The sequence below is a fragment of the Macadamia integrifolia genome, chromosome 2 (assembly GCF_013358625.1).
Source record: "Macadamia integrifolia cultivar HAES 741 chromosome 2, SCU_Mint_v3, whole genome shotgun sequence".
NCBI lineage: Eukaryota > Viridiplantae > Streptophyta > Magnoliopsida > Proteales > Proteaceae > Macadamia > Macadamia integrifolia.
Window position 1 is genome coordinate 6,316,343 of NC_056558.1, and position 12,419 is coordinate 6,328,761.

Consider the following 12,419-nt stretch of genomic DNA (forward strand, 5'->3'; position numbering starts at 1 on the left):
TGGTTTGATCGAATGGTGAAGTAATGGTGGTTATATAGATGACTGCAGGCAAAGAATTAAGAGTGAGAAATCTAATGGAGTAAATTTAGGAGACATTAATAAGGGCCCACCCTTTGTGGATCCTTTTGCTCTTCCAACTTGGCTAATCTAGTTTTGCATCAACCTCAAGCCGTTTTTAAAATTAGGATTATTGTAAGGGTGTCAATTGGTTCAATTTTGATTTTTTTGATTTGGTTTAAGATACAGTATGCGAAAATCAAAACGAAATAAGAACCTATTATCCAAATCAGAATCGAACCAACTTGGTTCTATTTGGTTTGTTTGATTCATGATTTGGTTTTTATCCGATTTGTATTCGATTTGATCCCCATTTAGATGTTATGACGAACTTTATACATCTTTAAGAACAAAAAAACTTTGTATTTGTTAGGTCATAATTCACCAATTGTTTTTTTTTTTTTTTTTTTTCAAACTTTAAACAATGAATAGAATTTATCATTCATATTGACTAAAATATTTTTTAAAAATATGATTTATTTGGTTTAAAAATAAGTAATTCAGTTCCATTTGATGGGTTCAATCATGAAACCAAAATCGAAAAAAAAAAATCCACATTTTGAAACCTAAATCAAATGGTTCAATTTGGTTTGAATTTAATTGACCGGTTCTGATTTTCAGTTCTGTTTCTAGATTGACACTTTACATACCATCAATAGATAGTTTTAACATGCATGAGAGCTTAGTTAAGCCGGAGTGTAGATCAAGTTCTCGTATGAAATCATTTTTGTATAGGTTGATCCATACAGATAGAATCCACTAAAAAGTTGATTGTTGAGTGGATTCTATTTATGCAGATCAGGTCCATACGAGAATGATTCGAGGACTTGATCCACTCTCGTCAAGCCGAACCAGACATGAATGAGTTATTACAGTCGGTGACCCTTCAACTGGAGAGAGAGAGAGAGAGAGAGAGAGAGAGAGAGAGAGTTTGGAAAAGGCTATTAAATAAGGGAGACTGGTTACAGTTGAATAATGCTTAAATGCCTATCGCTCTTCATTAACTCCCAAGTTCCTAAATTTGGTAACCCATAGAACCAACACTTTAAAAGTTTCCTGTACCCTCAATCCTCCACCTATTAAAACAACTACAACCCCCATGGCTCTTGAATTAAACTCTCTCTCTCTCTCTCTCTCTCTAATTACTGAAATTCCTTTAACCAAACGCTGTGTCTCCAAAATACCTATTTTAACTTAGAAGCCAAAATGAATGGTTGTAACCTGTAAGTCTGAAGTCTTTAACCATTCATTCAATATTTCTTCTTTTTCGTCTTCTTTGCCGGCTTGACCACCAACCCAACACCCTTTTCAACACTAACATACAGGCCCAGCTATACAGTATGTGTTCATTAATCATGACTTCATCAATTTCACAATGTCTAAAACCGGCTCAGTTCACTAACTCAACCTGATGACTCAGCCACAAACTGTTGAATCGACTTCCATAATTCATAATTGAACCAATGGATCAAACTGATTTTGTTGACCGGTTTGACTGAACCCAGACCCAGAAAGCTGGTCAGCAGAATGGGCTTGAGGACTAGACCGGGTTTCAAATATTGGTAGTTGGTACTCCATGTCACTACTACCATATTTCATATGTAGGGTTTGAAAGAATGGAATCGAGATCCGGATCATCAGTCCTAAGGGATTTCAATTCGGGTTGAAATTTAGTCTAGATTGGTTAGGGATTGGCCAATTAACCCTAGAAATCCAGTATATATATAACAACAACAACTTAGCCTTATCCCAACTAAATGGGGTTAACTACATATATAGATCGACCAAAGACCAAAGACGTTGATCACATGGAAAAGATTCCTACGATGTCGGTGTGCAAATTCCATCCCACACCTCAAAATCCATGCCATGAATTCTCTCTCTGCAAATTAGATACCATTGTATATGAACCGTTTCCCACAGAACCTATTAATGAGAAACGAGTTAGGATCAACCTACTTCACGCAGGAGAGGAGTTATCCTCCCCACATGGGATCCCACAACCCAAGTACTAACCAATTAAACCAAGTGCCAAAGCAATTAATGCACATTAACTCATAGTATGATACCCTATGGATGATGAGAATCCTATGTGGAGAAGTCACCGTGTAAGAAGAGGATTCAGACTTGTGAGAAACTACACTCTGATGTCGTGGAAAACCTCTCCCATGTCTTATGTATTCATTAGCATATGTTCCTCTTGCACCTATTATTTCATTTTCTTTACGTTATTATGAATGTTTGGTAGACCTGTACTTAACATGAATGCATTCGTTTGTTTCTTATACCTAAGTGAACAAATGGGGTAGTTGAACACCAAAAATCTTTAGATTGGTTATATGAAGAAGCCATGCATGTAGATTACTTAAGTAAAAACAAAGTTTTAATAACCCTTCTTAAAAATTAATTTATCCAAGTTAATAATGTCTTTATTGTTGTAGTAAAGTAGATTTCTTTTGAAGTAGACATGATCCTCAGCTTACATTAACTATTCAGGTGAGCCTAGCTGCATCACCTACAAGATCAAATAAATCTAGGAAACCCTCAAGTGGGATTAACAGGTAACAAGTTTGTAACTGCTAGGGTTTTTCCAAAGGTGGGGCCAAGAGTTAAAAAGTCCAGAGAGAGAGAGAGAGAGAGAGAGAGATCATTGTGGTTAGGGTTCATCTCTACCAGCCTTCATTAACTCAACCTGAATTCTCTTAAATGCAGAACTTAAAGATGATAGCATTAAGATGAGCATTGACAAACCTCGCTTTCCACAACACCTTCATGACTCACACCACCGGTTTCTGTTAAATGCTCTCAGCTACTCCATCTCTGAAACATTGTTTATAGAACACCCTTGAAATTCTTTTGTTTCCTTTAATAACCTCATTAAAAGTGGTCTACCCACATGTTACAACATACCATATTCTAAGGATATAAAAATGGAACCCACAAATTAAATTGGTCCTACAAAGGTGATGGGTCTAATTAGCTTTTTGTAAAGAGAATGATTTTCAATAGAAGAATGAAGTTGACAAGAAGTTTAAACTTAACAAAGGGGGCCAGGGTGAAGGACCCTCTTTTGGAAAATATAAGTAAAGTTGAAGCTAATGGCCATATGAGAATTTATCATTTAGTATTATCACAAGCCCTAAAGAAAAGGACGTACCAACAAAATACAGCTTTAAAAAGCTTCATGAAGGGTGATGATAATCACTTGTGTCTTCACCCACTTTTTTCAGTTTTGGTTGATAGGTTTTGCTCAATTGGTTGGGTTTGGTGTATGAACAAATGGGACATTACAAAATGATGAATTTATATTACTAATTTGGTGATGACTTTATAGCCTAACTATTGGAATCACTAATTCATCACCTAGATGTGGTAATCTAACAATTTTTTTTTTCTTTTTTTATTTCTTTAGGTTGGCCAGTTGTGTTTGCAATGATAGTTTTTGGTTTATTGAGATATCTTGTTTAGTTATTAAGTTTGAAAATTTCACATTTTTGAGGTGTAAGGTTTTAAAGCTATGATATGTATATGAATCCCTTTTTTGGCTTCTCATTTGATAATTCTTGTGAAATATTCAATGTTGGGGTTTCATGCAAAAGTAATGATTCTATATGGAATGTGAGCAGTCTTATGTGAAGGTTTACTCCAGAACATTCTCATGAATGGTTAGCATTTAAGATGAGTTCTAGTTGAGTTTTATAGGTGGTATCAAACCTAGAAGAAATGAAGTGCCTTGAAAGATGGAGATAATCCATTAGGGAAGATCTTAAGTTTCAAGTGTGTTCCGACGTAGAAGAAGAGATTGTTGAAATCTCATATGACAACAACAAACAATTCCACACTAGATGTGAATAACTCAATGCGGAATGAAAGAGCCGAGTACTCTCTCCTTGATGGCTAGTTTTAAAGAGTTAAATATCTTAATCCAACGTGTATCTTTTGTGTTTTATTTGAATTTTTTATTGGATTGATTTACTTGGATAAATACTTTTTTTTTTGTTAGACATGGATAAACACCAAGTCCATGTCAAACACTTTAACTCTCTCCATCCAACTCCTGCATTTATGATAGGAATAGAAATATCGACCAAACAGATGGATCATAGGATTGGAAAGGACAATGAATAAGAATGGCAATTCCATGGCATTCTTTACAGGATTGTAAGGAAAAGGAAAATAGTAAGATTAATTTAGAAGAAAAAAATTACAATAATTAGTTAATATGATAGGTCTTTGCATTGAAGCCCTCAATTGAAACCTAATATATTATCATTCATATCATTTTTATGCATATGACTCCTACAACATTTTTTTGTGCATATCACTCCTACCATACTTACATATTGGATATACTTCTAGTTTGCTGAAAAAAGAATATTTAAGAAGGGTCAATTTGGAAAAAATTGAAGAGTCTTCAACTCCCATAGTTTTAGGATATTTTCATAATAAATTACGATCAAGTTAAGTTTTAGGTGGAAATTGAATAGAGAATTAATTAGGATATTCATGTCCAATTAAATATCCGCATGGTATACATAATTTTTCACTCCATATCTTTTTCATTTGATTACATACTATACTTTTATTAAGAGAGAGGGTTCTCTAAAGGACAGCGAGTGCATGCGGAACCATCAATAAAGATGGAATTTCAACATTTCATGAGGAGTGAGACGGTCATTTTGCTGTCTTTGTATTTGAAAGTAGGAGCCATTCTGTCTTTTGTGCTTGTTTTTCTCTTTTATTAATTAGGTATATCCTTTTTTTGTAAATATTAATTAGATATATCCACTTGTTATTATTATTATTATTATTATTATGTTTTTAATTAAGATATTATCTATCCAAGAAACCCTTCCATTTGCCATCAACCATTCCCTAATGGCCCCACAATAAGTAATAAAATGATTCCCGAATCCATACATATAGATGACTACATGATGTATCATATGTCATATATTACTCATATGTAATATACATATTTTATGTTTATTTTTATATATACGCAAAATTTATAATTGGATGGATCTTTAAAGATCGGATATAATTAATTCCATATCTATCCTATTATTAATCGGATATTATTTAAAGGGAAAATTTTGTGATGATCAATGAAAAAAAGATGTAACTTTACTTTTTTTTTTTTTTTTTTTTGCTCTTTAGTTTAACATTTTCTTTTTCAATGTGGATACATATCATATTATTTCACATGCTTACTTATGATGCCTTTATTAATGATATAATGACAAATAACTTTAAATTATTATATAAACCCTTTTTTTTTTTAAATGTTCTGCATTACTATCTTTTATGAATAAGACTAGAGGTAATAAAGAAGATTACATTTTTTTTTTTTCTACGAGAAAATTACAACTTCTCGTTTCACTATTTTGGTGACAATAAGATGCAGCCTTATTTAAACGACTCACTAAATGACAATATAATGTGGTCATCCCTTCTGGATGGAATACAAGCCATGTAGTCCACAGGTTGATTCAACTCTCTCCAAACATGCTCATAATAGCAAGTTTCAAAACAACACAAACTAGAAAAATGACCTCCTCAGATACAACACAGACTATGGACTATGGGAATTACCTTGCAAGATATCTACCGCCGATTTAGAGTAAGAAGAGATTAATATCTTTCGAATATTCCGCTCCATGCACAATTTCAATTTTTGATAAATAGCGCAAAGCTCCATGCTAAGAAGAGAAACATCTAAGGTGAAGATAGGCAATCCATTAGTGCACCTCACAATACCATTATACGAAGCTATACCTTGATCAAGAGAACCATCACAATGAAGAGCTGCAATACCTTGCGCTGGATTTAGTGATTTACCCATGAACAACCATGTGGCATTTGCATAATCCATATAACTTGGACTCCCCACTTCTCCACCAAAAACTTATTCCTCTCATTTTCCACCCTTGATAACGATAGAGAGCTACATCATTGTCTCGAACAATTAATTTTTTTAATTCTAGTGTTGTTATGGAAACACCTAAAGTTCCTTTTTTTTCATAAATGAGAAATAGTAGCATAGAATGTAGGCTTACAAATCAACCCAATAGAATCAAATCCACAAATTATTGGGCTACCCATCTATGAAAAGTAAGTTCGCTACTTAGTTATATTTGGCACAATTGTAAGCTTGTGTAGGCATGGTATCAGATTGGGGGTATCAGTCATCCTGAAAATCGATATGATATCGGTAATTGTCCATATTGAACAGAAATACCTTTATTTAAAAAAAGAAAAAGAAAAAGCAGGTTCTTTTGACATTTTTACCCTTGGTCTGTATCATTTAACTGCTATGGTATTAGCGAGGTGTCAGGATCAAGAACACGCTAAGTAGTAGGGCATAAAATCAGCCCAATAGTATACTCTCTCTTTCTTTTTGTTTTTATTTTTGTTATTTATTTAATGAAACTAAAGATAAAACCATATTCTAAAGGTCGGGTTTGATTGAACTTAATTGGTTCATATCAATTTAAGATTTTTCATATGATGGTTGCACCAGTTAGTTAATCAGACATCATAGGCTACGTATGGACTTATACAATTGGTTCCTAATCAATTTAAGATTTTTCATACTGATTGCACCATTTAGTTAATCGGACTTCATAAGGTAGGTATGGACTTATCCATATTCGATCGGTTAGTTACTGGTTCATATTGAGCTCATAATAATCAAATTATAAGCGATATTGGTTAGTTACTGGTTCATATTGAGCTCATAATAATCAAATTATAAGCGACCTAATTGGACTATAAATGGTCTCTATATGTGCTGATTATGCTGTAGATGGGCTAATCGGGGCCTGATTTACTTGAACAGTAAAACGAGGGTAAAATTTTTCTGATCTGTCCAAAAATTTACAACATGGCATGTCGATAGGGTCCATATTTTTGTGAACAAGTACATTTCAAGGTGTTTCGGCCACTTATATTAGAGCTAACCAAACAAATAAAGTGTCCAGATCATGACTTATTTGTGAATATCCTCATGTCACTAGAAGTTGTTACACCTGTAATTAATGACACTAATTTATTTATTTATTATTATTATTTTTTTTAACAATAAAATGAAGGTAAAATTTATCTGGTCTGCCCAAAAATCTACAACATGGGATTTCGATAAGGTCCATATTTTGTGAACTAATACATACCAAGGTCTTTCGATCACTTGTCAAATTTCAGCCGAATTAGAGATATTCAAGTGGTAAAATAAAGCTTAAAAAATTATATGTTCATAAGAGAATTACAAGAACTTCCATGTCAATACATAGAGGGCTGAAAACACATGGTGATATTTTGATGCATTCAATTACACCACTAATATTTTGTGGAAGAAAAATCTTATTGAACAACAAAAAACATAAGGCATACAGGATTGACACCAATCCAAGATGAAATCTTTAGTTTAAGTTTTCTCATAAGCGGTGAGATCTCATGTAAGAAGGTCACCACGTCGGGAGAGGATCGAAACTCAATTTTTTTTTATATATGTATCTTTAATTTTTAGTGTTTTGGCTAGTATAGCTCAGAAGGAAGTCGTGGGGAGAGAAGGATTTCTAGTGGAATTGCTCTGGGCATTGTGATGCCTAAGCCTTCAGTCATGTCCACTGGAGAATTGGAAAGGGTATCCAAGTTGAATGCATGAAGTAGACGAGCAAGTGCCAAGTGCACGATCTGTGTGGCCAAGTCAAAACCTGGGCACCATCGTATGCCAGAGCCAAAAGGGATCAACTCAAAATTCTGGCCCTTAACATCTATATCTGCATGTGTAGTGAGAAATCTCTCTGGTTTGAATTCATGTGGGTCTGGCCACACATGAGGATCATGATGCAATTTCCATATATTTACAACTAAACGAGTGCCTTTGGGTACATGATATCCACCCACTTCACAGTCTTCCATGGCCTCGTGTAGTAATCCTAGAGGTGAAGGAGGGCAGATTCGCAACGTTTCCTTTATGATCGCTTTGAGGTAAGGTAGATTCTCGATATCATTTTCCTCCACATTCCTATCTCTGCCAACATGGATGGCTATCTCATCTTGGGCCTTTTGTAATACATGGTGATTGTTCATGAGGAAGGACACTACCCACGTCATGGCTATTGATGTAGTATCCACGGCAGCTGTGATGAATTGCTGTGTAGTATAATGAAATAGATTTTTAGCAGCAACAACACACAATATATAAGGAATATTAAAAAAAAAAAAATATATATATATATATATATATTTTTGTGTGCTAGTTTAAGAGCCACTAGGCTAGGCAAGACCAACTGAGGGACTAGGGGTGTCAAATCCAGGCCCAAGCGAGCCTAACCTAAAAAACCTAAAACTAGATTGAATAACGGTCGGTAGTTTTTGGTGCAAGAGTCCAACCCTATAGTCACCTAACCTGGATTGAATGCCTAAGAGCTTGACTCAGTCGGACACTTTAAAATCCTGTTTAGAGCCCCTTTACTCAGTTTGACAGGTTTAAATCTCATTTAGAGCCCGCTTAGAGCCTCTAACTTAGCCTAACATGTTTAAAGTTCATTTAAAACCCATTTAGAAATGAATGACCTAATAGTCCGTCTAAAGCTCGATTTTAGATCAACACCTGATCGACTGTTTATAAATGGGACCATGCCTAGCCTGTGAGGACTGATAACTTAAATGGGTCGATAAACTTTCCCTAGACTTACGCTAGTGCTCTACAGCTTAGCAACCTGCCACTAAACTAGGAGCTCATCCCAATTGTAATTCCAAACATTTTTTGTTTTAATATATATTTTTTTAATCTTTTATGAGAAACATAAATTAATTGTAAGGAATATATATATATATATATATATGTGCATACCAGTACGGTTGCCTTGATGATGGTATCTTGGTCATAGTTAGACTGGAAATTGTCTTCGGGGAGAGTTGAGAGCATCACATCAATGAAGTCATCAAGCTCACTTTCTTCACCAGCTGCCCCTTTCTTCTTCTTCTTGGCAATCTTGAGACGATGTTCTTCCAGCCAATTTCCAATTAAAGAGTCAAATTCAGTAGCAACATTCTTCATTTCTTTGATATGTCCCCCAAAGTCTAACCATTCACAATAGGGCAGTGCATCCGAAACTACAAACATCCCAAAAAAATACATGAGTTGAGCAGTCGCCTTTCTGAATCTCTGGGCCTCATCCTTGTACCCTGTTATCATGTTTCCATAATATCGTTTGCTGGCGATCATTTCAGTGATTATGTTTAAGCTCATTTGCTCAAACCACTGCCTCATCTCCACCTGCACAAAAGGGTTTCAATTTAGAATCGAGAATCGAAAATAGGAAAATCGATTTTGATTTCAAATCCTAGAATCTTTTTTCAGTTTGATTCGATTTTGATTTCATTGCTAAAATCATTGAACTGAATTGAATTGTCTATTTTTGAATCGAATAAGAAACCAGATGAAATGATATATATATATATATATTTTAATTAATTCAATGTGAATGATAAATTCTATTCTTTTAATGAATGAAAAAAGTTTGATAGATTATGATTCTAATAAATAAGATTTTTGTCGACGAAGATATAAAAAGTTGGTTGGCCGTTGGCCCGAACACCTAAAATATAACTTAAACTTAATATGAGAGCTGGTGATCATACTCATACCTCGGCTATTTTGGATCGGAGTATCCATGCCATGTTCATGTGCTGACACATGAACATTCCAGAATGTGGGACCAGACAAGACGTCACCCATCATTCCATATGGAGTTTTGTCTGCCCTGCCCATTCCACGTAAGGTTCTATCGGCCATGGCCCCTCCTGCCTTGCAACCCATGCCCATCATTCTTTTTTATTCTCCCCAAGACATGGGTCTTATAGTATTATAAATTGTGTCTACAACAAGTTTATTAAGGAATCTTTTAACTTTATTTATACTTTAGCCTTGAAAATCCAAGGGAGTAGTACAGTTGGTGAGCAATGAACTTTGTACAATTCGTAAACTTGGACATCCTAAGTTTGACTCCCACTAGGTACACCTTGAGCCACTCACACAGGGTGTTTAGTGCTCTTCACTAATTTCAATGAAAATTGAATGTTTCTCATTCAACCATGGTATGACCTGGTCCATGAGGTTGTGGGGTCACTATGGGCCCGTGGGATTAGTCAGGCCTTCGATACCCCTCGTCAGCAAAAAAAAAAAAATCTAGCCTTGAAGACCGTCCTTGTCTATGGCATGTCATACAACATGGTCATATTTCATTCCTTGGTTCTTAATATTTCATATCCAAGCCTTGTATATTTCATATTTTTATATGAATGAATTTTTAGTTATCACAATATATATATATATATATATATATATATAACCGAATTAAAACCGAACTAGAAAAAATTAATGAAACAAAATAAAAATCATTGGTCCAATTCAATTCAGGTTTATAAATTTCATAGCTTGAACTAAATTGAAACTTAACAGAATAATTAAAACCAAACCGATTGACACCTTACCTTTACAGGATGGGTACCACCATCCTTGGCCCAAAGTGAGTACAATTCTTTGATAGATAAGTCTATAACAGAGACTCTTATATGCTTCAACTTGTGCAGGCGGGTTTTGGAGAGGAGCTCAAGTGTGGCCATCTTTCTCATTCCACGCCAGTATGTCCCATAAGGAGTGGATCCAGAAATGGCGTAGTTGTAGCCCAAGTACTTGGCCGCAGCAAAACGGGGCCGTGTAGCAAAAACTTTCCAGTTGGAGGCGGTGAAGCAGTCCTTGACCAGCTCCCAACTGCTCACCACCAATGTGGGATACACACCAAGGCGGAGCATGATAGCTGGGCCGTACTTATCGGCCATGGCTCCGAGGGTGCGGTGTTTTGGGTTATGGCTCCCAAGCAAATGGAGGTGACCAATAATTGGTAAGGCACCAGATGGTGTGGGGACCTGGCTTCTCTTGGTTTTGTGATCCTTCTTAATGGCCTTGGCTCTCCAAAGAGATAAGCAGACCAAGATGAAGGCAATAAGCGTTCCAATTGCCTTTTTTGGGTTAACAACGTACTCCATGATGATCAAGTGAAGGATTAATTACTGGCAGACTGAAGCCAAGGTCCCTTATTATTTATAAAAGTGGGGGTGGGAGTGGGGGTTAGGGTTAGGGTTGGGTCATGGTTCTAAGTATTGCTATCGGATTAGTTATATTGACCGTATCATATCTTTATTGGCTGAGATTGATATCGATTCCTATATGATCCAAATTAGCATCAGTATCGAACATGGGTAAAATCTTAAAAAAAAAAAAAGAAGAAAAACTGAAAAATAAAGATAAAATTGACCGAAATGGATACAATATTGATATTGTCCAATAACCAATAACTGAATCCTTGGGTTGGGTTAAGTAAATCTTTTATATATTTTTTTTAATTTTTGGTAGAAGGGTTAGGTATATGACACTGTAAGAAATCCCATGTAAGGTTTTATAATTTGGGATCAGTCTCAATCGATTGGTATTGGTCATGATCGGATGGATTTACCTCTTTTTAAAATGAAAAAAAGGTATTTTAGACCATTTTGCTTTTATACCCTACGTGTGGATCAATATCGATGATCCGATTTTTAAAACTATGATTCCATGTACATCGGTTTGAATATTTCGCAAAGGGGAGCCGAAGATGGAGAAGAAGGGTAAAGGGAGGTTGGGTGGAATTACCAAAAAAAAAAAAACCTTAAAAGTTGAATAACTCATAAAGGTAAAATAGTTATTTTTTATTCAATCATTAATAGTAGACTAGCACCATCAGATTTCTTAGGGCTTCAAGTAATATTTTCAAACCTTAAAAGTATCAAGCAATCTAGTCATGGTATAGGGGTCTAGGGTTGTACAAGTAAACCGCACCCCCCAAAAAAGAAAAAATTAAAAAAACAAAAAACAAAAGAAATTGAAGAGAAAATGATTGCTAATGGGAATGCAACTGAAGCACCAACAAGGTAGGCATATAGCTAATACCATTTTTCAAATTCCTTTCTTATACTGCCTCCTCCCCTGCCCCCCGCCCTCGTCCCCGCCCCTGTCCCCATTAAAAAAAAAAAAAAAGTTAATGATATGGATAATGGGTATGAAAGATCTTGTACCTAAAAAAAAAAGGGTAGAAAAGAGGAAAGTATAATATTTTGTTGTTAAGACTTTTATGCTATCCCAACTCGTAGCCAAAGAAATAGAATCTCAAAAGGTATATTAAAATATGTTAAAAACTAAAAAAATATTTTAAAAAATACTAAAACTTAAAAAAAAAATATATATATATATATTTATAAACTTGAAGAAAAAATGAATTATTTCATTTCTTTGACTCTTAACCCTTTTTACAAAA

At 34.9% G+C, this 12,419-nt stretch overlaps 1 protein-coding gene across 1 annotated transcript; it reads right to left on the bottom strand.

Annotated features, from left to right (window-relative positions):
* Positions 1–7,280: 7,280 nt before the first annotated feature.
* LOC122057456 (xanthotoxin 5-hydroxylase CYP82C4-like) lies at positions 7,281–11,152 on the bottom strand. The gene is made up of 3 exons (XM_042619568.1): positions 10,561–11,152; positions 8,918–9,343; positions 7,281–8,214 (listed from the first exon to the last, which is right to left on the bottom strand). The coding sequence occupies exons 1-3, from the start codon at positions 11,113–11,115 to the stop codon at positions 7,594–7,596; spliced, it is 1,602 nt and encodes a 533-aa protein (XP_042475502.1). The 5' UTR covers positions 11,116–11,152; the 3' UTR covers positions 7,281–7,593.
* Positions 11,153–12,419: the final 1,267 nt, after the last annotated feature.